Here is a 26461-nt window from a genome sequence, read left to right on the forward strand (position 1 = left end):
GTTTAATATCTGTATTTCAGTCAGCTGAGCCATGAAAAATTAGTGCAGAGGCATGTTGCATCACTCCAGCTCACCTTTGCTAGGAGCTCAGTTAGGTTTTTTCCTCTTAGGCCCACAACTGGGCCATGGATGCCACTGAGGAGTGAGTTAACGATAAAGGAAAACTGTTACCACGAATCCTTTAAAAAAGCAGATGGAGGCAAATAATTCCATGTCATTTTTAGAAGAAGATATTTAACAAGATGACTGAAGACACAGGGGGAAGAGGGTGGTTGCAGGCTGTGTTTCAACACTTGGCTCCGAAAGTGGCTGCCTGATTATCTCTGGTTTCTTTGTTTTCCACATTTTTGTTCCTGTCTCCTACAGGTAAAGCCTATGCTCCTGAGTTCTACTATGACACCTACAACCCACTGTGGCAGAACAGACCCCGCGTGTATTCCTACAGCCTGCAGTGGACACAGATGAACCCCAACGCTGTGGACCGCATCCTTGCCTATCGCTTAGGAATTAGGCAGGTAAAGAAGAAACTTAATTTGTGCAAGATGTGCCTTTTGAGTATGCTGAATTCTGTGAGAACTGCCATGGGTTTTTTTTATTATTATTTTATTTTTATTTTTACTTTTTTTTACTTTAGTTTTTTTCCCCTTTTCATCCTCTGTGAGTCAGAGTTGTTGTCCCCCTTCTGAAAGGTTGGCTGCCATCTTGCAGAAGCAGTCATCTGCCGCTTGCAGATCCTGGAAACTAATTTGCACATTGGCATAGTGAAACATAGAGATTAAAGTGCTGTGCCTCAAAGGGTTTTCCAAGGCTGTGGCTCAAGGTATGCTGGAAAGATAACATGAAAAAAAACCTGCAGTGAAATTAAACTTTTTATCTCTCTGTATATATCTATATATCTTTTATTAGAACTTCCATGTAAATAGATAAATATAGGGACAGCTGTAGCTTTCCTGCCGAAATTCGTGGTGATCCTTGAGAAATGAGGTGTCTTTCTTGACCACATTAAAGCCGATCATGCTTGTGTCTTCATAGACTCACTGTGAACCCTTCAATGGGAATTGGCCCTGCTAAGGAAGTGCGGAACAACCCACTTGCAGAGGAATTGTTACATTATCATAGCCATCTCTGTTCATTTTCCCTTTAACAATTTTAAAAGGAAAATATCATCTGTCTTCTTGGAAGGTTGTTACTACAGAGCTTGAGTTCTAATAGTCAATTAAAGGGAAAGAACCAATCTGTGCGTTACTTAAACTTTCATTAAATGGCAATACCTCTGCTTACTCCCCTTCACAGAGTGAAGTGATCTTTGCTTGCAGTTGCACTTTCCTACAGCAAAGCCATTTTATGATATGAAGGCAGAAAAATGTAGAGCTGTAACATTTCCTTGCAATCCTGTCTAGAGCCTGCCCACATGTGTGCCAGAGATTGACACTGACAGTCAGGTTTTGGCATTGGTAGGCTTTCTCAATGTCACCTTAGCCACAGCATCCACCTCGGAGTCATGTCTACAAGTTGGCCTGCCAGCCTTGGTCTGGCGGAGGCATGCACTGGCAGAGGAGGCTGTGCCATGCCATGCTGTGCTGTGCCATGCCAAGGTCACTGTTCCCACCATCCCAGCTCACGGGCACATACCCCCATCTCCCGCTACCAACCTGGACCTGCTGCAATTGAATTGAAGATATTTTGCTGCTTACTCGTGAGAATCCATCTGATCTTGTTTTGGTCTTCTTTGACACTCTCCCGTTGAGCTTGTTTTTCTTTAAATAATATCACAACTGACTGATTTAGTAAGTATATGTTTGGTTATTCTGTGCCTGAAATAATAGTTTGTGCAGGGAGAAAGAGATAGGGGATTAAGACAGATCCTTGAAGACATGTATTTTTGAAAATGTGAATGCAGAAAGTATCCTGTTGTCCCGTGGATCTCCTACTGGGATGAGCTTTGTAAGCTGTAAAATAAACATACAATTTGAGCATGTTATTTATTCTAAGTAGATGGGCGTTTTGCTTGTATAACTTTTGTAGTAGTTGTGGAGTCGACTGGGACATGTCAAGGGAAGGGTTTTGATACCTGGATGGTGCTGGCTCCCCTTCACTCAGTTTGTCTCTGCCTGAATCTAACTAATTTGAAATTAAAATTGTTGAATTTTAATGCATGTTTATGCAACTGTTTGCATCATTGGACACAAATCACTTCCATTATTTCCAGTAGTGAGAAGAATTACTCAATTAAAAGCAGAATTTGCTGAAGTAGAAGAATATATAATGAAATTAATTGCATTAGGATTTTTAGCTTTTTTTTCTGTTTCATTTTAATTTACTTTTGATTATCTATTTATATAATTATCTAGAGTTACTTTCCTCTGATTTCCTTGACAACGGTCTCTGTCAGGCTAATCAAAATATTTCCTTTTGTCTGTCTGAAGCCACATTTAAAGTGGGTGATTTAAAATCTAGTGAGCCATCTGGACACTCATCCATTATTGCAGTAATTCCCCCTGAAACAAGGGTGATAATTAAATGTTCAGGGTTTGGGTTTTTCTTGACACCTACCAGTACTAGCTAGTATTTTTAACTGGGCTTCACTAGGGTTTTTATTTAACAATAAAAGTTGGGATGAGCATCTGTTGGGAGTGGCAGAAAACACGCTCATGCCTGTGCCAGGTTCATTACAGAAGCAGGGCAGCAGGATTTCCAGGTCAGAGCAACAGCCTGCAGCCCAGCATGATACTGTTGTAAAAAGTGACTGTTCTTAATCTTTGTTTCAATCTTCTGATGTTTTGTGAAACACTGCCAGTGGGCTATGGAGTGAGTCAATGCGTTGGTATCTGCTTCTGATTCAATTAACACAATTACCTTTGTCTGATCAGTAAATGGCTTTTGCATTAAGAATGCTAAAATCAGAGTGCAAGCACTCTTCCTCTTTACCTGTACATTGCAGCTTCACTTGAGAAAGAATTCAGGCAGTATTTGGGGAATACTTAGTTGATAGCAGGTCTACGCTCGCTGAATTTTCTGTGGAATTGTTAAAGTCTGTAATATTGTCAATATTTCTAGTGCCATTTTATAGAAACAAGCTTCTTATGAGGTGTAGAGTGGTTTAGCTCCATTTACGTATTTGCCAGGTGATTGTAGAAAGCAACGCAAAGGACGTGTTTAATAATGAAATTAAACTTTAAAATGCATACTGAAACTCTAAAAGGGCAAAGGATAATGGAATGTGGCTGACTAGGGATTTTCCATAGTACAAATTGTTCTGCTAGAAGTAATTAGATTATACAGTTTTATAACAACAGGAAAGTATTTCCACTGGTTGGCATCTAGTGAGATTATAGAGCTGGAGATGTCTCTGCCTTGAGGAGCTCAGCCAAGCAGAGTTTTGGAAAGCTTTGCTGGCAATAGAACCTACTGGAGAGAAAAGTCCAGCGCCAGAGGTATAATGCAGGCATAAAGCAGGTGTAACGGAGGTGCTGAAGGAAAGGAGCTGTGCCACGCTGAGGGTGGTGTATGCCATGAGAATAACTTGGTTCTGTTTACACTGAGGTACGAACTATTTCACCATGGGTGCCAGGAGCAGTTGTTGTGCTCTCAGGACCTTCAGGATTTTGTGGTTGCTTTGTAACATCAAAAAAACCCACCTGTTTTAAGAAAAAAACTAATAAATTTAAGAAGTAAGTTGAAAATTTGCAAGCATCACTGCATTTATACGTATGTTTCTATCTCTCTCTCTCTATCTATCTTTCATTAAGATTGTTTTGTAGCTCTACTGCTACTGCTTTATTTAAAGGTATGAACTACATGTACTGCTCTCTGATGGTGCGCAGCAGTTTGCTCAGTCAAGTTCGTCCTGGTGGCATGGTATTGTGTGTTGACTGCTCCCTCCTGGGAGAATCAGGAAGGAACAGGAATTATTTAGAGCACTTTGCTTTCTACTTAAGCCTAGACACTCCTGTTGTTGCCTTTTGGGGATTCATGCTGTGCTTAATGTTATTTTTTAACAAACACAGGCTCTCGTCTGCATTTCTATCCATGCGGCACATGGATAGTGGCTTCCAGTGCTGGGTTTTAATTGGCTTTGAGGATGCTAAGCTGCAATATATGCCAAGCCTGCTGTGATGAAGCATCTAGCCACCAAGCAGTGTGCGTGACCGTGCTCTTCCTTTTCTGAACAATGACAAATAACTTTTAAAAAAGGAGGCACTAACTAAGTGGCCATAGAGTTTACTTGTTGAGTGAGTGAGAGCTGCTGTTCATGTGCTTCGATAACCCTCAGAGCCCTCAAGCATGTCCTGAGGAGATGGCACAGCTCTGCACTATGCATCCAGGCCCCATCCCTCTAAGGAGTTGTTACAGATGTGGTCTCCTCATGGAAATTTCTGGCTTGTTCTCCTAGGAAAAAAAAAACATTTAGTTGATGATACATAATAGCAAGGGACCTGTTCTGATGTGCAGTTCTTGTGAGACCAGTCTAGACAATTTTGGCAGGATAAAAGAGACTTGAAGAGGTTGGTCCCTTTCCTGAGAGGAGGAAAACCCTTGAGGGCAATGATTCAGTTAATGGCCGGTCCTGCCGCCGATCTGCACTATAAAGAAAGATTCTGAAGGTGGCAGAGAAATACCACAGTGTATGTATCTACTTCTCTTGGGCCACAAGATCCGAAGGAAGCAAAGATTAAAGTATTCCTTTCACTACTTGGCATTCTGCATGTTGCCCAGATTTAGAGAGTATAAACATGGTGAAAACCTTGGTACGTCTGGGCAGGTGCAAGCACATCTGAGTTCCACATGCCAAAGAAAGGAAAGAGAGCCCATCCATTCTCCTCTCCCCCTCCCTGGTTTTCGTGAGCATTTTCTAGTCTGGCAGGCTGTGAGAGGAGGACACTTTCCTGATCCAAGAGCAGCATATCATTCTAGTACGTCACAGAATCGGTAGCAGTTTTCCCACTTCTGAAGGGAAAATCTGAGTACAGTTCTGAGCAGAAAAATAGGAGATGCATGAAGCCATTTGAGATGCTCATTTGTGATTACCAGATAACAACATGACAGTGTAAGCTGGAAATTAGGGGTGCAGCTAGAGCAGGGTGTAGTCAAGAGAGATAGTCAGAGTCTGTGATTGTTTGTTTTCAGAGAAGAGGGCAATGCATTTCATGTTTGGAAGATACAGATCTGAAAGCAGAGGAAGAACAAATGAAATTAATTAATCTCAGCAATACCAGCCTTGTCATGGAGAGGTTCTACAGCATCTTCTGCAGGACTATATTCCATGCAGTGACTACACAGCCTTTACCTGACAGAGCAAGTTCAGTTACCCCCTGAACCCCTAAAGGCCCCACATTGTCGCTTGCAGTCACCAAGAGGGATGGTGTTATATTCAAAATGCAAGGACTTTGACATTTTGTAAATACAGCTCTTAGAATCATAGAATCATAGAACAGAATCATAGAATAGAATCATAGAATCATAGAATAGTTCGGGTTGGAAAGGACCTTAAGATCATCTAGTTCCAACCCCCCTGCCGTGGGCAAGGACACCTTAGGCTAAATCATATCACCCAAGGCCTCGTCCAACATGGCCTTGAACACTGCCAGGGATGGAGCATTCACAACCTCCCTGGGCAACCTATTTCAGTGCCTCAGCAACCTAACAGGAAAGAATTTCCTTCTTATATCCAGCCTAAACTTCCCCTGTTTAAGTTTTAACCCATTACCCCTTGTCCTGTCACTGCAGTCCCTAATGAAGAGTCCCTCCCCAGCATCCCTATAGGCCCCCTTCAGATACTGGAAGGCTGCTATGAGGTCTCCACGCAGCCTTCTCTTCTCCAGGATGAACAGCCCCAACTTTCTCAGCCTGTCTTCATACAGGAGGTGCTCCAGTCCCCTGATCATCCTCGTGGCCCTCCTCTGGACTTGTTCCAACAGTTCCATGTCCTTTTTATGTTGAGGACACCAGAACTGCTCACAATACTCCAGGTGAGGTCTCACAAGAGCAGAGTAGAGGGGCAGGATCACCTCCTTTGACCTGCTGGTCACGCTCCTTTTAATGCAGCCCAGGATACAGTTGGCTTTCTGGGCTGGGAGCGCACACTGAAGCCGGCTCATGTTCATTTTCTCATCAACCAACACCCCCAAGTCCTTCTCCGCAGATCTGCTCTGAATCTGTTCTCTGCCCAACCTGTAGCTGTGCCTGGGATTGCTCCGACCCAGGTGTAGGACCTTGCACTGGTCATGGTTAAACTTCATAAGGTTGGCATCAGCCCACCTCACAAGCATGTCAAGGTCCCTCTGGATGGCATTCCTTCCCTCCAGGGTATCAACTGAACCACAAACTTGCTGAGGGCGCACTCAGTCCCAGTAAAGTCCATCCTCCTCTTCGTGGTGCTCAATAACCCAGACCATTGCATGGCCCATTGCCTCTGTTAGACCATCTTTCTCTCCAGTCCTCTTTCTCTGAGGCTTGCTTTAATTTTCTTAATGTTCATGGAGCCTCGCTGCCATACTCCAGTCTGTATGAATCACCAGAACAGTATTACCTTTCTGTCAGATCCTGCTTCTTGTCACCTGTCTTGTCACGGGTTAAAATAAGGGCATGCCTCAGACACAAAAGGATAAATTAATGGTGGGAAAGCAGGACATAGGAGAAACTTGGCTTTTTAAGCATTGGTTGAAGAGCTGTTGAGATACACTGGCACAGTAAAGTTATTTGGGAAAAAAGTGGAGCTTGGTTTAACACCGTATCAGGGAAGCCAAGAAAGTCAAAAGGGAGAGGGGAGGTCCTGTCAGCTGAAGAGGGAGTCACAAGAATAGAGAAGTGTCATTTTACTGCCTATAGAGTGAAAATGGAAATAGATGAGTGGAAATCATTACTCACTGAAGTATTTAGAATAAAAGTCTCTTATGAAAAATTTGTTTATTTTAGCACACTCATGGCCTCCACCTGATGGGTAGCAATTTTCCAGCTGTTCTTTCTATCAGGATCATGGTGCTATCATCACACAATCTACTGTGAAGGGAAAAATGGCTGCAAGCTGAATATTTTCATTCTATTTGCTATAGAACATATAAAATGAGCTATACATCAAAATGTATACAAAAATTGTATTCAGAACCATTTAAAAAAATTACATCTGTAGTAATTTCAGGGGAGGAAATGAGAGAATTGAAAATTCAAATGTGTATTGGAATATTTTTAATGTTGTTTTCATGGAAAAAAAAAGCCTTCTTCTCTAGAGAAGATTTCACAGCATGCGTTTCCTTTTGGAAGCCTGAACAAGGCTTTGCTTTTCTTTTGTTATGTCTGCACTTGTGAAGTGAGACAGAGAGAGACTGGTAAAAAATGAGTGCAACATGCACAGGCGCATTTCTCACTGATTTTCTTGGGTTTGGTTATTTGAATTAGAAAAGTAATAGTTCTGTTTGGCAATTTTCTGTTTTCAATACTGATACCTCCCATGTTTATTCTGTACAAGACCAAGGCTAGATTTTCAAAATAGCAACCTGAGGGCTGTAACTTCAGTTACTAGTACCAAAGTCTTTTGGTACTATATAAAAATGGTTATGTCTCCCAAACTTCAGATAGATTAGGCAAATGATTGGGTATAATGCTGAAAAAATTTCTACTGATTACATCTGACAAAATTGAGAGTTATACACATAAACACATCTTTTTCTGTCAGGTCTCGATGTTCTGACTTTGATCCTGAATATGCTTCTGACTGTACCCTTTTCCTCTGGTCTGAGAGTTGTTTTGTGTGCCTCTGGAGAGACTTTTTTTGGAGGCCAAGGGCTTTATTTTCTATATATTCTAACAGAAAACATCCCAGGCAGAGCTGCGTCTGTTTACATTACCACAAATTGCGGACTAATCTCCCTTTCTTCGCAAAAAATTTGCATGCAAAATCTAACATATTCATTTTATCCAAGCAATTACTGCCTGCTGGGACTGCCTTGGTTTGATTTTTGTTATATAAGCATGAACTCCTGCTATTTCATTACTGATTTTAATATCTAATTCATACTAATTTTTCAGTCTGGTTTCTTAAGGGAACAAGATATGCAAGAATGGCCTAAAGTTACTGGCTGTGATTTCTAAACCCTGGTCATCTTCATTTTGGCGAGATGTGATGGGCAAGAGGGGTACAGCAGGCAAGGAGGGTCCCACAAGTGTCATGAAAGCATGTGGACTGGTCAAGGAGAAAGATTTAATTACAGATAAAAATGGAAGGGTAGGATCACATGAATCAAATTTTTAAAATCACAAAACACAGACCTGGAAATTCCTTTCCTTCACAGCAAGCTCTGTGGAACCCCCTCCTGGGATACTTCTCATTTTGGGGCAATATCTAAACTTTCTCTTCAGGTGTCTCAGGTACATGTGTACATTCCTCTGTGTGTATTTATCCATTGCAGGAGCCAGAGACTTGGCAAAGTGGTGACTAACTAAAGGACAAATCCTGCATGGGCAGGAGCTCGTCTGCTTGAAGCAGGGACATTGACATAATGTGAGGCTTTTGTTGCACATTTCCCTTTAGTGAAAAAAATGCCAAAATCAAGCGCCACACTGTAACCTTATTATGGTGATCACACTCTACTTCCATTTATTCTGTCTCAGCAGAAAAATCTGCAGTATGAATTGATTATTGCTGACAAATGCAGTGTATCAGTCAAACTTTAGGAAAGATGCAGGAGAAAATGGAGTGAGCTGAAGAGCAATTTAGAGAGAGAAATTGCTCAAGCTGGAGGAATTTGTTTTTGTAAATGAGTTATTTGCCTTTCACTACATTTAAACCCTTCTAGTAGGGTTGAGACTCCTCTTTCTGTGCACGCGCTGAAACAGAGCCTCAGGTGGAGTGGCTGAACTGCACAAATCATCTGCACCATCCCAACAAGGATGTGCTTTTCTTTAAACTGTCGAGCCTTGTGTGGGCACCCTTCTAGCAGAAGCTGGGCCCTTGATGAAAACATGCTCCACTTACAGTACAAACAGCAGAAGAGCATTTAAGATGGGATGTGTTTATTCATGGCTGCTTTTTCACCCTGCTGCTGTGTAGTTGCAAAAGTAGAATGTAAACAGCAGGCAGTCAGGGTTTTGACATCGATCAGGTCCAGGGTTAAAATGAAAAATATGATTGACAAGAAATATTTTTCATTACTCTGGCCTCTTTAGATAAATTCCTGGTTTCCATGTTAATCTTGATTCCATATGATGCCATACAGTTGTTCAGAAATAGTAGAAATACTAAAGGATTTGCAGTAATGAAATAATGAAAACTCAGAGAAAGTGAGCAATGAAACTTTGAAAATTATCTACTTAAAATTTATTGCATATGTCCTTAGGCAAATTCATGACATGTACGAGTTGTGTGACTGGTATGCAGCAAGCTTTTTGTCATAGTAAAATATAGCATAAATAAATATTTCAAAAGGCCTTTGAGCGTTACAGAAATTTAATTCTGATGAAGGATGCTTCCTCTTTAGTGAGGATAATTTCAGAGCAGCATCAATGCCTAAGAATCACAAATAAATTGCATAGTATATTCCAGGTACCCTAATAAAATATGTTAGGCTATCAGGATAAAATTTAGCAACAGCTGCACTTGCTCAAGGTGTAGGTCCATTATCCCAGGAGTTTATCAGCACTGTAGACAAGCCATGGGCACTGAAGGAGAGGTGCAACCCAAAGGGGAATGGAGATGGAAGGTGTCTGGGGCAAAGGCTGACCTTCAACCATGACATTTTGTGTTCTCTAACATACCATTTTTCCCTGAACTGGTTGAGTTCCATTTGGCCTATTTGTGCTTTTGATCCTCAGATCATCTCATGTTGGTGAGTTCACCACTACCACTGCATGTGGACTGTGAGCATCTCCCCTAGTAGGTGGCATTCATGCACGCAGACAGAATTAGCTTGAAGAGCACTATTCCTGACACCATCAAGTGTTCCAGAATTAAATAGTGCCAGAAAAGAGCTGTTTGACCCACTGAATAAATATTGTTCACTGAATTATCTTCACCTCTTTCCCTGTGACTGTTCCATATGTGCCCTTATGTTTTCTTTGTTCTCGCATGTTCAAGACCTGGTCTAAAGATAGATTTGCTGCATTCTACCTATATTGGTAGGATACATCTGCGTCTTACTTCATGGGCTGTAATGAACTCATTTTCTCAGCACTCCTCTGAGATAATTTCATGAAAGTGAAACATAAAGACGGGTCAGAAATACTCACTGCTATTAGAGCTTGCTTTGGTAAATTGATTTTCCTTCTGTATATCTAAAGGCAGCATCAGGATTCACCCTCAGAGATGCTTCACCTGAAATCTGGTCACCCTATGTCACTGAGAACAGGTACTGCCACCCCCATGCTGGACTTTTCTGTGCAGTATTTCCCTTTAACCACCCTCCTCAGACATCTCTTCATTTCCAGAGACTTTGCATGTGGTTTCATGGGCAAGTTATCTTCAAACTCAGTGCTGTAGCCAGCTGATAGGAGGGCAGCGACAGCTCTCAGCAGAATTAAAGAGCACGGCAGAAGAATTTAGGCTCCAAGGGCTACCAAACTCCAACAAGAATATGGAGTTTCACTGCGCAATATTTTATGGTGAATAAAGCCCAGTTAGTGTTTTTTTCTGTCAGCCAAGTATTGAGTATTTGCTCAAATTTTTGATTACAAATGGAAGTCCTTTTGGTTGGCAAAGAAAGCTGTCACATCCCTTATGTATCTACTTTGTTCTGAGGTGAGCAGTTCTGGCAATCTGTAAAGGCAATATTTGTCTTCCTAGCTTCCTGACCTGTTTCTTAGGCCACTCAGGTTTAATGCATGTCTAGGTGGTGCACGAACTGAAACTATTAAATCTGTTTGAGGTCTGCATGGGCTTTCCCTAGTGCTGTTAATGTGTGCATTTAAAAATGAGCGCTGCAGATCTTTAGATGTAAAAACTAAAAATGAGATGGATTGACTGCTTACCAATGATCAAAGCTGAGACTTCTCCAGTATTACTCCCTGTGAGCAGCCTTAATGAATGCCTAAGGAATGGCTAGTTCAAGACAGACCACAGTGTTGAGAACTCTGCAGATTAGGGCTTCCTCTTGCTGGGATGCTCCCTTGGCTCCTGCCTCCAGGTTTCTGCAAAACCAGCTACTACCTTTGTATAGTCTTACCTTTGTGTTTGTAATATATTACGGATCCCAGATGTCTGCTAGACACTTGGGTTTTTTTTACTGATCATATTGTCACTATCTCTCACCATTAATTCTCTTCTTCCTTAAACAGATGCATGTACTTTAGGGAAGAAATCGTTTTTAAAAATACATTAAAAAAAAAAAAAAACAAAACAGCACCATAATGAAACAGAACCTGTTTCTGCTCCACAGTGAGGTACTGTCTCTGTTCATCCAACTGAGGCTGGGAAGGATTTCTTCTTTTTTAAAAGTCCTGTGCAAATGCAAATTTTAGTTGAAGTTTGGAGATGAGATGGTAAATGAGATTTATCTTTTTTTTTTTTAGTAATGCACTTAGGTTGGCAGTTTCTTAATCACAGGTTTTGCTTGTTCCTAAGTGAGGGGTATTTGTAGCTAAATCAGAACATACTAGCTAATGTATACTAACTATGCGGTTTTGTCAGATAATGCACATTACAAAAATTAGAAATTGTTGGGATGAGAGTGATTTGTTCCTATAGACAGCTGCTTCATCCATCCTTTTTCTGCTAGACAGTTATTTATTCTCTGAAACATACGTATGTTTAAATGGAATGCAAACCATACCGTCTTTCAATAAGCAAAGGAGAACCCTTCTGAAATCCATCTGTGTTTTGAGGTGATTTAAAACATCACATTTACATTTTGAGAATTTCATTAAACATCTAGTGGCTATTTCTTTTCCTGTCGTGCAGCAATTGTCTGAAGTATTTAAGAAATGGTTTGTTGAATCATTCATATCTGACAGTTGAGCTGTTATTTATTGACAAAAAATCATTCTTACTCAAAAAGTTAAGCAAAATCGGTATGTTCACTTGCCTTAGAAATGCTCTTTGGCACCATGCACTTGTCTTACCACATTATTACTTCTTGATCTATTTATTCAGAGACTCATGTAGGTTGCTTAAAATGCAGCCTTGTTTTTTTCAGTTCATTTACCAAGACAACATCACTTGTTCATAGTAATGACTGAGCAGCAAAGCTTGCTGTAGAAAAGCATGCTGTACTTTAAAGGGGTTGGGTTTGTCGTCTCGATTGCAGCTACAGTCATTAGTTTGTCACTGTGTAATTATTTTGTATGAGAAAATATAGTCATTTATAAATAGGTTTTAGAAATCACAAGAAAATGAGTTTATTCAGTAGTGACAGGAGTGCACTATCTGTTGTTCAAGATCCATCCTGAGAGGGCTGTAGCACTGTGGGATGCTCACTAAACCATCACCACTGAAATATGAATGTGTCTTGGGATAGACAGATTCTTGATCATGGAAATGTGGCTGTTCGCAGAAGAATTAAGTGTTTAATTTAAATTTAGGAACTTAATCTTGATGCCACTTTGATAATTCTGTCTCTTGTTGCCCTGATAAAAATAATGGGCTGCCTATTGCAAATAACTCTACTGCTTAATATGCAAGCGTGCATCTGTGCTGTTGGCAGTAGCATTGCTGGCAGTGCCCATCTTGCCCACAGCACAGCTGTGCCGCATACTTTGAAGTGTGAGAGTCTACACCAGCCCAATACGTGAACTTAGAGTTTGATATGTCACTGAGAAGTTAATGGGAAATGAGAAAACTTTCTCTGAAAACTAGCCTTAACATGGGTTAATAATTACCCTATCTTTTGTGACTGCCCACCAATCAGGGATTAAAAATTGAAAACTCTTTTGGTAGGTGTCTAGCAGCAAAGAGCAGAAGAACCTGCCCCAGTGGAGTTGGGAACAGTGTAGATCCTGTTTAATCCGTCAGACTTTATTGAATTCATTTGAGAGCCAGACAATTTTAAAGTCTGAAAACGGATTCTCTTTGTTTATAGCACATTTTGTACTCTAAGGGAAAAAAAAAGGTACTGATTTGAGTGCAGTGTCGTAACATTCAAAGTTGTTACTGATCTCAGTCCATACGTTAGAGAAGTGCGTTTTGTGACCCTTACCATGAGCAAATTCATACTGCCTGCCTTCAATCTATGCTGTTTCCACTGTTTCCATTAAAATGCAAGTGGAGAGGTTGCACCTTTGGTGGGTCAAGCCAAACATAGCATGGTGGAACCTAACAGGTTTAGGTCTCTGTGGGTGATGGTAGTGATGAAGATTCTTATTGTGCTGTGTGGAGATCATGTAGTACAGACTTGAATACATTTTTATTACCAAGTTCCACAAGAAGAGAGAGAATTATTTTTAAAAATGTTTATATACTGGTCATCTTAGTAGTGATCACATTTTCATTTAAACTGTAGATACCTGTTTCAAGAAGAGTCCCAAACCAAAACAGAAAGCAATAGCCCAGACAGACTATATTAAACATGAGTATGATAATAAGAAAACACTATCTTTCCGTACTGCTTAGGTGGGTTTTCATTATGGAGCAGAACAGAGCCACAGAGAAAGGAAGGTGGCACTGGGGGTGCTGGGGCAGGGTCTGGGAGCAAGCAGTTGCCAGTCCTTGAATGTTGATGAGGTGTCACCCCTTATCTGTGAGACCCTTTGGGCACTATGGGTAGAGTTAGCTGATGGTTACAACACTTCATCTGTCACTAGTGGCAGACTTGCATTTGTTTTTTTTATTTAAATCGTGGGGTGAGGATGCATTCAAACTAATAAGCAAGAAAACTGTCATGTGTGACACCATCAGAACACATGTTTTCATGTAGCTCAGGAGACCATAAATCCTCCTGTGTGTAGCATTTATGAAAAAAAAAGAAGAGTACAGGAAGTTTCCATTTCTCAGGGTCACTGTTGCACACAACCTCTCATTTGTAACTATCCTAATAGCACTCGAATTGAGGGATAAAGACAACCTTATATGTCTTTCATCATGGTGAAATGCATAGATTTCTTCACCCTCTACTTGCTTCTGAAGATGCTGTGGTCTGCCAAGATGTCTTCAGCTCATAAGGAACATTTTCCTGTCTCATTAATAGCTCTATGAATAATATTCTGACATTAATGTGTCTCAGCTTTGGATTTGGCTTTAGAATTAGTGACCCACATTCTTCCAATTGTTTGTATTTCAAAGCATCCTTGTACATGTTTCCTGGTCATCCTTTGGAGATGACCAGCCCTCATGTAGCTGCTTTCATTAGAAGCTTAATGATAAAACGGAGTTCAGTCACAGGGGGAGCCTGAAGCTCATTAAATAATTTAGGAAACTCCTATACCATAGCATGGATCATTTTAGGAACACAGGCAAATTCAGGATTTTGTTCTAAAGGCCATGAAACCCTTTGTGTTGAATTGCCTTGACATTTTCTTGTGCACGTTTTCAAAGTGCATACAAAAACTGCTTCCTAATGTCACTCAGAGTGTTCCTATAGTCCTGAAAGTTTATCCAGCCAGAACAAAACCACTTTTGGACCTCACCTTCAGGCTTTTGCTTCGATGAGCATATGTTCAGTTTTGCTTGAGCAGCTGTGAATATCTTTGTGTTTTTCCATACCAGCTCCTAAGCAGGTGGCAGAAGTGCTTTCACCTGCAGCAGCCAGTGAAGCTCTGGGCCAGCAGCCTGCGACTGCTCAGACCAATTCTGGTGCTGTCTGGATATCACATGGAGGTGTTTCCTCTCCATAGTTTGTCTTTCACGAAAAACAGATTCAGGTAGTTTTTTATACATGATAACAGTTAGTAAACCCCAAGTTGCACAAGCATTCAAGCAGTGATAAGTGAGTGCTTCCAGCTCTCTGATATGTGCTGTCAGCAGGATGAAAGCAAATGAAACAAGTGAGACTTTCCTGGAGCAGACACAAAGGGTCTACATCTGTGATCTCTGTGGTGACTGCTCTTGCTCCTCAGGAGGCAACGGCCACGCTCCCTGCACCGCCGGCAGTGATGCAGCCACGGTGACCTAGAAAATGAACCACTCTGCTTTAAAGAAGTAATAAGTACCGGTAAACCAGAGAGTAAGTTGTTCTAGCTTGTTATGTGAAAGATTAAAGTTCCTACCTTTCCTTTATTTTCAGTCTACAGATGTCTGCGGTTCCAGTCAGCTGATAATGAGAAAGTCTCTTCAAACCGCCTAGAGCAGGTCACTTCTCTGTATACTTCCTTCTGGTCACCGTTTGACTTTATTGTATTTTTAACTTATGTTTTCATTCAGCACCGTGCAGGGTCAGATGTATTCAAATATATGATTCAAATATATAGTATGCAGTCATGAAAGGGATTTCTGTGAAGGTTGCATGGTCACTGGCTGCAAAATGGGGTATATAATTTTCTGTCCATTCTCAAACCAGTACATGTAAAGGGGTGCATCGAATTTGCCACAAAGGAAAAAATTAACAGGAATAATATTTATTGCCTTTCTGATTCAATAAAGCCATACCTAGTATAAAATCGGAGTTAACTCTCTGTCCCTGTGGGTAGGATTGTTAAAAGCAAAGAAACAGCAACAACCTTCCAGATACAAAATATCCCAGATTACAGTTTACACAGCAGATGTAATGTTCTAATTCATATCTTAAAAGATAGTTTTATTATTGTCATGGTTTAAACCAAACCAGACAACTCGTTCACTCATGAGTAGGGCAGTTGGCATAGAGATGGCTTCACCTAGGCTGCCTCTGGGGTTTAGCAGCCACTGTCTTTCTGCTGTCTTTCTGCTGCCCATGTTTATTCTGCAGTAGCCCTTGGACCTGTCCGGACCGGGCCAGATGTAAAAAATGACTGCTACTGCTGAACCCAGGACATTATCCTTCATTTGTATGGAAAAACAGAACACTGTGTATTTTATCTCCCAATAACAAATTTTTAGCAGATATTTGTGCTGTATTTTACTCTGATAGAAATTACCTTTTTTCCTGGGTTACCATTTACCACCCTGCCTCTAAAACCTGAGATATGATGTGTATTTAATACTGTTGGACCATCTAGCTTCCAGCTTTTCTATACCAGCTTTCTTTAAGTTGTTTACATCTCTTTCTTCTTCATATATCAGGCCATGAATATGGATTGTGGAGAGATGTTTCTGACATCTAAACCACTTATCCATCAATTTGTAGTCCATAAAAACTGGACCTAGAACATTCTGTATCTTTGGGCTCCAAGCTTCTAATTACTAAAGACTTGGGGAATTTTAGTTTCTTAAAAAGAAAAGAGAGAAATATTTTTTAAGTTTCTGTGTGTACCACATAAAACAAATTCCTCAGTGTGGTACACAAAAAATAAGTAACATGAATATTAGGAACAAATACAGGATGACTGTTAATGTAATCCTGCAAGAAGAAAGTAAATTATATGCCTTTGATTGTTCTTACAGATTAGAAGTTCGCTAATTGAAAAAGATTATGCTCACTGTTGAATGTGCTTTAGATACTCAGTTTTCCAGCTGGGAAAGAGGGGAAGAGGAGGTTTATCATGCAGCTGCTGTTTCCATGTGCCTCATCTCCAGATGAATGAGGCTGAGTGCTAGTTGCTGGTGACAGCACCAACCGCAGCAGTGAGTCCTGCCCCATGAGGGGTGTCAGTGCTCTCCTCCAGCAAACATTTCCAGTGCCATAACCATGTTCAGCCTCACTCAGGGCACTTTGGCTCAGAGTATGTTCCTGGCTCTGACAATCAAACCTAACGTTGTGCTTGCTTCGCACTCACTCCCTGTTGCCTCAACAGCAGCTGGCATCAGCATTGACAGGAGAGCAGAGAGCAAGAAACAGCTCAGCACAGAAACAAATGTGAGGTTCTGGCAGTTCTGCTAATTGCATGTGAAAATAAATACTGAAAATTATTGAAATTATGAACATTTAAAAAATTATTACTATATTAAAATACTAAAGAAAGAGAAGTCTGGAGAAGATAAGACCTTAGAGCAGCATCCAGTACCTAAAGGGGCTGAAAAGAAAGCTGAAGAGGAGCTTTTTACAAGGGCAAGTAGTGATAGGACAAGGGGGAATGGCTTTAAAATGTCTAAACCAGATAGTAGGAAGTTCTTCCCTGTGAGGTTGGTGAGGCCCTGGCACAGGTTGCCCAGAGAAGCTGTGGCTGCCCCATCCCTAGCAGTGTTAAAGGCCAGGCTGGACGGGGCTTTGTGTAGCCTGCTCTAGTGGAAGGTGTCCTTGTGTGTGGCAGGGGAACTGGAACTGGATGAGCTTTAAGGTCTCTTCCAAACAAAACCATTTTTTGATTCTTTGATTTTGTGAAAAGAGATGTCATCAAGAGCATGGCGCACAGTGGAAAATAAACTGATGACAAGCGTGGCAGAACGTGCTTTACAGCTGGCCTTGTTGGTTTTGCCTGAATTACAGATATTTTTCACTGTGAGTCATTCCAGGGATGTAACTATCCTTTCAAAATGAAGATGACACAAGAGCCACTTTCTTAATAAGGTTTATGTTCAAAACCAGATAGCTCTGATTATATCGCTGGCCAAAATTGTTGAAGAGCAGCAGGCACTGGATTTGCACAGCAGAAATAAGGCAAACATTAAATGGGAGTTTTCCCTCTGTGGTGTGCAGATAGAAGTATTTGCCCATGAACTGAACCATGCAGTTTTATATATCTATAACTCCTAAAGAAAACTCTTATTGTTAAGGAAAATCAATTGTTGTTGTTATAAGTTGTAAAGAACTTACTTTAAAGACTGCCACAGGTTTTTTTTATAGGAGTATACAGTAGATTAATTTACTTTGCATTCAGTTGTCATTAATTACAGAGATGATTGACTTTTTGAGTCAATGAAGAAATTTATGGTTGAAATCAATAGGCCAAGTACAAAGGACTAAGGTTGTGTTTATTTTTTATAAACATAACTGTGCATATAAGCAATCAATATTTAATCATCCCATAGGATAAATATCTCAAGAAATCTATATGTTCTAGTCTTCTAGAGGTTACAGTGTTTCCTAACAACAGGCATAGAATAAATACTCTTTCATTGACCACATAGAGAAGATGGTTGCAGACTGCTGCAATAAAACACTGCTACACTTTTACTGTCCCCTTTCTCTGACATCAGGGAAACACATTTTGCTTTTCTGCTAGCTTTAGGAAACAAAGACTTCCAAATATTCAAAGGTAATCAAAAGAAGGAGCCCCTGTGAAGCCTTCTGTGCTGTGGATTGACTGAACATAGATATGCTCTGCTAAATTAATTACAGGTTAGCATATGATAATGCTAATAAATGCATCAGGAATGTGTTTTTTCCTCAGTGCTTTAAAAATACTCACAAACAATTGGAAAACTCTTGTTTCAGCTTGGCCAAAGTAAATTTCCCAAAATGTATCTCACCATTTTCTTTGTAAGGCAAAAATCTTTAAGAATTTTTCTCCTACAAAAATTCTTTTTTCAGGCAAATTGTGTTTCTTTCTAATTGTAAAGCTCGGAACACACATTGACGTGCAGACATATGTTTTAAAGATGGATTTGCTGGTGCATTCTCTCTTTGAAACATCAACCTGGACTTTTTAATGTAAAAAGCACAGCCTGGGTGTTGGGTAGAAGCTGTTCAAGTGATTTAAAGGAATTGGGTGGCGTAGATTTGGCTCCTTCCCAGCCAAAGGTGGTGAAATAGATGCCCAGATCTCTGGAGGAAGACAGACACTGCTGCAGGAGCAAAGGGAGAGGGCCGCATTGTTCTTAGTGCTTTAATGCCAACCAGTGCATGACCAAGAGCTTTGGGTGTCTCCAACATGGAGTTTTAGCTTTGCAGAGCCTCCCCAGTTTCATGCTAGGAGTTTGGGATGCCCCAAGGCATTGTAGGAATCTAAATCCTATTTTTAGGGTAAGTTGGGCATTTCACTGTGGTGCCTCAAAATCATGCAGACCTTTAAAAATGCTGTGCTAGAAAACCCTTGTTTTTCCTTCTGGTTGCATGTCTGACCTTCATTTTTTTACTGTATCAGCAAGTAAATGAGTTCAGCTGCTACACCTGTATTTAATACACTTTCAATACTGGTCAGCCAAGGGTCCATTGCTGTTTCACACCTGGTCTGGGAATCAGCTCTGCATTGATGCCCAGGCTGCTAGCAGGGGTCCAGCAGGGTTGTGTCAGGCTTCAGGAGTGATGCCTCCAGGCATCCATCTCACTTCCAACAGCTGCATTTATGTTCCTAGTGAAAAAAAGAAGATTGAGAGCTGAAGGTGGCAAAAGCTGTGTGGATACTGATTTTCTTTGCTTATTTGTTCAACAGTGGAGCTGAAAAATCAGGCAAGGGGATGCTTTGTGTCAAATCTGGCAACAATTTTGAGATGTTTGGGGTTTTTCTGGTTTCCATGGTAAAAATAAGAATTAGAACAGAGCTAGTGTTGATTGCAAGGCAAAAAGATGTGTGTTGCTTCCCATTGAGAAATGCCAATATCCAATATTGGCTTAGGATGCATAAAGCTGAAATGAAATCAAATTGTATTGCTTTCAGAATTAATAAAATAATGGATCTTCCTTACTGCTTTTGTTTGGGTGGTGTAGAAAAAGGCAGTAGTCTAAAGCATTTGATAAATCTAAAGCATAAAGTCTAAAGAATTTGATAAAAATTCATGACTACCTTTGGTAACTTTAAACATATAGCATTAATTATTGAAATTATTTGCAAAGTTTCTGTTTCGGTATTTCCTTATCCAGAAATGAGGTGCAACAGGGAATATTTTACAGTAGACCACTGTAAATAGTCAGAAGTACCCCTAAGCAATAGCTAGCTAACTTCAAATGACAGAAAGTCAGTACTGGCTCATGCAACTGAAAGCACAGTTTTGTTAATGCAGTACCCACAAATGTAATTGGCAACCAGCATGGTGCTATAAAACATATGCCCTAAAAACCCACCAATGACATCTATTAAAAAGTTGAAAATTAGGTACTTTTCTTCAGATTTATGTTTCTCTCATTCTTAATTTTTGTTAAAGGTACAGACACAATCGTGAAATTATATTTGGTACTACACTGCTCACTTTTAGGGCATAGTCAATAGTTTTAATCTTCCTTGTAGTCAACTTCATAGTATAATTTAAAAAAAATAATTAAAAAAAAAATGGGATCATTACAAAGAGCAAACAACAAAAGGTACAATGGAAGTAAGATTAGGAAAGTTTCCTTTAGAAGACCAGCAAATTACTGCAAATGTAGTTTATTTGGATGAACTGTGGTAAGTTTAGTACTAGATTTCAGATATTTCAGTATATATTTTTATTGCATCAGCAAATTAAAGTCCTGGAATAAAAAGTATTGTGTCCTTAGTAAACTTGTTATGGGTGAACTTTTAATAGGTAAGACCTTCAGTGCACTGACAGGTATAGTAAGCTTAGTGGAACATCTCATTTTAGCATCACTGCACCTGTACAGTTGTCATGGGATGTGTGGTAAATATTTAATGTTTTTTCCTTTGTTCTCTGCAGATAGTGTGTGTAATAAGGCAAGGTCTCTGTAAGTAGCATTGCAGTATCAGTCACTCTGCTGCCCAAAATCTGTATGATTTCTGCTTATCTATAAAGTAACATTAGAGACAATGTGACACTTTCTTCTAGTGATGCCTTGTTAATCAGATTAATTTCTTGATAAGGCATATAAATAAAAGAAACTATGGATGTTGATGTTGAAAACATTGTGCAGTCTATAAAGCACAAAAATCTATCTTCCAATTTTTTTAATAAAATAGCCTCTTTGCTCATGTTGACTTTCTTTGTTCCCTGAAATCCATCCATCTGAAACTACAAGGATTGCTGGTAATTATGCACTAAGACCATTAGTGGCTAGCCTATTTGTTTCTCACAACAAAAGTGCTAAGTACTTGGAAATCAAACTGCATTTCAGTTCTTCAGTGTGTTCTTATTAGCTTCAGATTATGCCACGAATGACAGCTGTGAAACCTCATTGCCTTTAACAAGGAGGCAATACCCAGCTCACAGAGTCGTGGCTGTCCCAGCCTCGTGTGCACAGTGGCCAATAACACATCTGCTGTGTAGCTGGCCAGTAATGTTTTAAAATCTTGGAGGGAATAGGCATGAGAGGCCAATTTACCTGGTCAGGTTTGAGTCTTGGGTGACATGGTCTAGAGTGAGGTGTCCCTCCCCATGGCAGGGGGGGTGGAACTAAATGATCTTAAGGTCCTTTCCAACCCTAACTATTCTATGATTCTATATCACATAGTAAATTCAGCCTCGGTTAGCCAATGAAATGAACCAAAATGAGCAGCATTTTTTCAAGGGGAAAAAAAAAAGTTATTTAACAATTTGATAAGTAGGTTTTAAACACAGGTGCAGGTTTGCAAAGGTGGCGGTTCCTAAATATGGAAGAATTCAGTGAGATTTTGTAAAACTCTTTGGCATCTGCCTGGATGCTTGCGTGCTTACACACCATCCCAAATGGGGTGCATTGTCCCTTACTGTAGTCTCTGTCTGGTGAGTGTCAGCAGTTCTTCTGATCTAAATGAACGTGATACTTTTCCTGCATGCAGCAAGCGTCTGGGTGCTGCATGGTGCCTATAGCCCATGGGCTGCCCAGGGTTTGGTGCAGGACCTATACGGGCAGAGGATAACAGGCAGGTGTCAGTCAGGGGTGGCCTCTTCATAAAGTGTGTTTGCAATCTGCAATCCCATCTGTTTGTAACAGAAATTCCCATTAGTGGGTTGTCTCAGGGAGGTTGGTAGTTTTGCTGTATCTCTAATCCTTCTGTGTTGTTGGAAGGTTTAAGGATGCACCCAGGGTTGCACAGGTCTGCATGTGCTCCCGTTAAGATGAAGACAACATCTGCCCCAAAAGGTCTTATATTTGCATTCTTCTTTTGATTCTAGGCTGGACAACAGCGTTGGTGGGAACAGGAAATTACAGTGAATGGAAATATTCAAAAGGGAGAATTAATTACCTACAACCTAACCGAGCTGATCAAGCCAGAGGCATATGAAGTCCGTCTAACACCCATCACCAGATTTGGGGAGGGGGACTCAACTATTCGGGTCATCAAATATAGTGGTAAGAAGACTTTTGTGTACAAGCAAATGCGTTGTGGTGAATTCTGCATAATTTGGTCTTTTGTACAGGGCATGGCTGTGCTGTGTGAACTGAACACCTGTCCTGGAAATAATGCTGCAAGGCACGAGGGCAGGCTTTTAGGAAGGAGGGTTCTTCGTAGAAACAAAGTTTTATCTCCACCTTTGGAAAGATTCACAATATTGAATACAAAATAAAAATAATAATTAAAAAAAAAATCTGAACAGCCAAAATGCAAAATCTGATTGAAGTTTTTGTGAAATAAATGGAAAAATTGAACAAATTGATATTAGCTCCATGAAAAGCTCATTTCAAGAGTTTGTTCTTACTTTGAACACTGAAGGGCAATGGGTTTTGAAGAAAAATCTACAAAACAAGTATTATTCTGAAAGTGTCAAATCAATGTTGCGATGTCATCAATATACTTCATTTTTCTTCCAGAATGAGCACTTTCTGAGCCATTCTTATTTGAATGTGAATGATATATACATAAAGTGACTGTTTCTAGTCCTAAACAAGTGGAAAGGGGCATTTATACATCTTCTTCTAAAAGGCTGAGCTGTGATGAAAATTTGTCCACTTTAACCTAACAAGAAAAACACAGTATCCATACATCCTTCCATTCAGTCTCCCAGCATTACCAGGAATTAATTCCTAGAGCTCTGAAAAATCCCTTCAGATACCTTTCTTAGGGTATTTTTTTAATGAATAACTGAATCACTTTTTTTTTTTTTTTTTTGTCTGTAAAAATTACAATGACTGGGCAAGAGGAGCCTTAGAGAGAAGGTAGCTTAGCTAAAGATACTGTTGTGCAGTTTGCAGTGGGAAACCTGATGTGCTTAGCGGATAGATTTATAATTGAAGAAGGGATGTGTGTGGCAGGGGGATATAACTGTAAGCATGGAACCATGAAAGTATTTCATCATTTGGGGACAGACTTTTGTAGCAGGGCCTGTAGCAATAGGACAAGGGGTAATGGCTTTAAACTGACAAAGGGTAGATTTAGATTTAGATTAGATATTAGGAAGAAATTCTTCTCTATGGGGATGGTGAGTTCACAGAGCTTGCCCAGAGAATCTGTGGCTGCCCCATCCCTCACAGTGTTCAAGGACAGGTTGGACAGAGCTTGGAGCAAGGGGTTTGGAACTAGATGATCTTTAAGATCCCTTGCAACACAAACCATTCTGTGATCCTATGTTTCTACAATGAGGAGCCTTGCTAATCAAGTCACAGCTAGCCACATAGGTCAAATTGCTCCAGGAGCTGGATCCAACCATAATTAGTGCTATGCAGATACCTAAGAGAGCCCAAAGCAGGAAATCACATGCAGCAGAACACCCAAAACCAACCTACAGATGAGGAATTACTTTCAGAAATTATTATCAAATAATTTATCTGAAAAAAACATTTAAATGTCTTGTGCATCATCTGTACAGTTCTTAATGATCAGTGATTAGCTCAGCTCTACTCAATCTCATATAAATTAATTTTATCATTGTAATAATATCCAGGAAAAATTTGCATTATGTAATCTCAAATATCAATTCTAAAGAATGGAGTGGCACATTTCACTAAATGCCAGATCTGGTAATGATGGTGATGAATCTTCACCTGCTACAGGAAAGTGTTTGCAAAGTCTTTGTTTCCTAAATCTCATGAGAACAAAATCTAAATTAAAAAAATGACTTGCTTACTACATCCATGAAGTTACAAATGAGGAGAAGATGGCCACGCTGGCGCAGTTCCTGTTGGACTTTGCCTCTTCGTTGGACCTCTTACCTTAAGAAGTTCCTATTTTCCAACACTAGCAGTATTAGTCAGGTCTCTTTGGGACTCCCCACATGTAGATAGGAAAGACCCAGAGTTTTCCAAAGGTGATCAGGAGCAGAAGCTTCATTCCGACATTTGGGATTTCTCTGTACCAATCCCAGTCTCTCCATGGTGGCTGTGACAGGCACACTTATATCCTGACTAGTGACCTAGTGACTCCCTAGATACCTAGGGACACTAGGTATCCTCACTAGTGGTTGCCTAGCTTGTGCTAGGTAGCCACTGCCCTCTTCTGTGGACCTTGAAATTTCTCCCATTACTTAAATAATGACCAGTGCTCCTATCAGGAGGAAAAAAAAAAACACTATTGGGGTCACTCAGTTACTACTGCTCTTTTTTGGTGGGAGTTTTAATCTGGCAAGTCTCAGAAGGTTGATTGAGGTCTCGGCTGTGGCTCCCAACTGTGCTGAGTTTGAGGTCTTAATGAAACATGTGTTTTACATTTCTAGCACCTGACTGGCAGGAAGAACATTCCCATGCAGCATTAAAAGCGTATTTTTTCTACGGAAAATTTTTCTGCTAGAATCTGCCATTAGCGCAGATGTGAACAACATCCTATTTCAAATGTGCTGATGAGGTGCCAATATAAAATCCAGCTGCTCAGGAGAGTGGAAGCTGTTGCTTCTTCTGTACCCTAGATGGAGAGATGCTTTTGGAGCAATATGTAGTGCTGTTACTCTGATGCTGACAAATTCACAGCTTCAGGAGTCATGACCCAGATGCTAATCACTAAGATAAACTAAATCACTAAAGTGACTTCCCTTTAAAGAAGGATCCCAAAACCACTGAGGCTCTGTGTGCTTAAAATAGGCATTTTTATCTTAGGATTCGTCCAATGAGTCTAATGTCAACCATCTATTAACAGGGTAATTTTAAAGATGTTACAGCTTCAACTCTAAAATAATGATGTAATGGACATTATTATAATGCAAATCCGGTTCTTACGATCTGAAATGCTGGAATCTTAGAAAAGCAGTTAATGGGCTAGCACAATCCACGGCAGCCCGCCTGCGTCAATGTAAGAAATAACTATAAACAATACCCAGAAAAACAAAGACATCAAGCAGATGTTTCTTAAAAGGAGAACTAAGATTTTTTTTTTACATTTTTTCCAATTACATGGGGTTTTTTTTTAATTGTGATACCTCAGGCAAGAGGGAAAACATTTGAGTTTTAGGGTAGATATAGATTAGAAGTTTGAATTATAGGGTATACTTAGGTGAGATATTAGGAAGAAATTTTTCCCTGTGAGGGTGGTGGGGCCCTGGCAGAGATTGCCCAGAGAAGCTGTGGCTGCCCCATCCCTGGCAGTGTTCAAGTCCAGGTTGGACAGGGCTTTGAGCAACATGGTCTAGTGAGAGGTGGCCTTGCCTGTGGCACAGGGGATGGAACTCGATGATCTTTAAGGTCTCTTCCAAACAAAACCATTCTGTGGTTCTGTGGTTCATATTTTCGGCAGGCTTTTGTGTGTTTGTGTGGCATTCTGTGTTCAGTTTTGATCAGCACTCCAGAAGCATGCTGGCCTCTAACAGCATCAGCCCTTCTTATGCCACCACTTCAGGATTACTGTTTTTGGAGGACTAGGACCCAGGAACATGTCCTTTCATGTCTTGAATATCTCAAAGGATGGAGACTTCACAGCCTCTCTTGGCAACCTGTTTGGTGTTCAATCACCCTTAGAGTAAAAGCATATTTTTTCTTAGGTTTGAAATGCACTGGTGAGGATTTCCATTGTAAACATTTTTTGCCTTATTTTTTAAAACTTTAAGCAGGCTAATAGGATTTCACCCCAATTTTTAAAGAAATGCAGCCAGTGTGAAAAGCAGATTGGGCACATTTTAGAGTTGCTAAAAATGGTAGCACTCTCTTTTACCTCTAGGGAATACATTAACTTTTACAGAGAATATATAGGCTATGTCTTCTGTAGTAGGACAATCTTGGGTACGGACTCCACAGAACTGATTTCTCTAGAATATAGTTATATAATGTGCAAGCATCAACAGGACATTTCTAGTGTATTGGTTGCTTTTGCTGTTTTATTAGAGAGGAGAAGGTTTCTCCTGATTTCTTCCATGAGATTAATAACTGTCTGGATATGCCCATATCTCTCCTGTGACTTCAGAGACACTCCAGTGACACTCTTTGATGATGTGCCTAGTTCTAACTTCCAGATTGTTAAAGTTAAGCCACCTTAATTCGACATGTCAGATCATTTTTATTGGATTACACTCCTTTGGCACGTGATGCAGAGGGCATCACCTTTTAAATTAACCTCCACAACTGGAGATTAATATGGAAGTGCTAATATATGAAAATAATAGCTTCCAGTGTGCTAACCTGCTGATAGCCATCTGAATGTTCGAAATAAGGAGACTATTAAAGCAGGAAAACCTCAGTGGTGAGCTCTTTACAGTATATCCTTCCATCCCGAGTGGAAGCTGTAAATACAAAATAAAAACACCACAGCATCCAATCCCATAAATCAAAAACTTACCTATGGCAGAAGCATTTCATAGGGAAATCCCTCGCCTGTCATG

General features: G+C 40.2%; 1 protein-coding gene across 1 annotated transcript in view; it reads left to right on the top strand.

Annotated features, from left to right (window-relative positions):
* MDGA2 (MAM domain containing glycosylphosphatidylinositol anchor 2) overlaps positions 1–26461 on the top strand; it is a 263922-nt gene that overhangs the window by 210944 nt on the left and 26517 nt on the right. The window contains exons 10-11 of the mRNA XM_062635604.1: positions 367–515; positions 21899–22076. Coding sequence (XP_062491588.1) covers positions 367–515; positions 21899–22076 — 327 coding nt within the window. The remainder of the gene's footprint in view (positions 1–366; positions 516–21898; positions 22077–26461) is intronic.

The sequence above is a fragment of the Pezoporus occidentalis genome, unplaced genomic scaffold, assembly GCF_034315485.1.
Source record: "Pezoporus occidentalis ecotype Australia unplaced genomic scaffold, CSIRO_AGI_Poc_V1 ctg46, whole genome shotgun sequence".
NCBI classification, from domain to species: domain Eukaryota; kingdom Metazoa; phylum Chordata; class Aves; order Psittaciformes; family Psittacidae; genus Pezoporus; species Pezoporus occidentalis.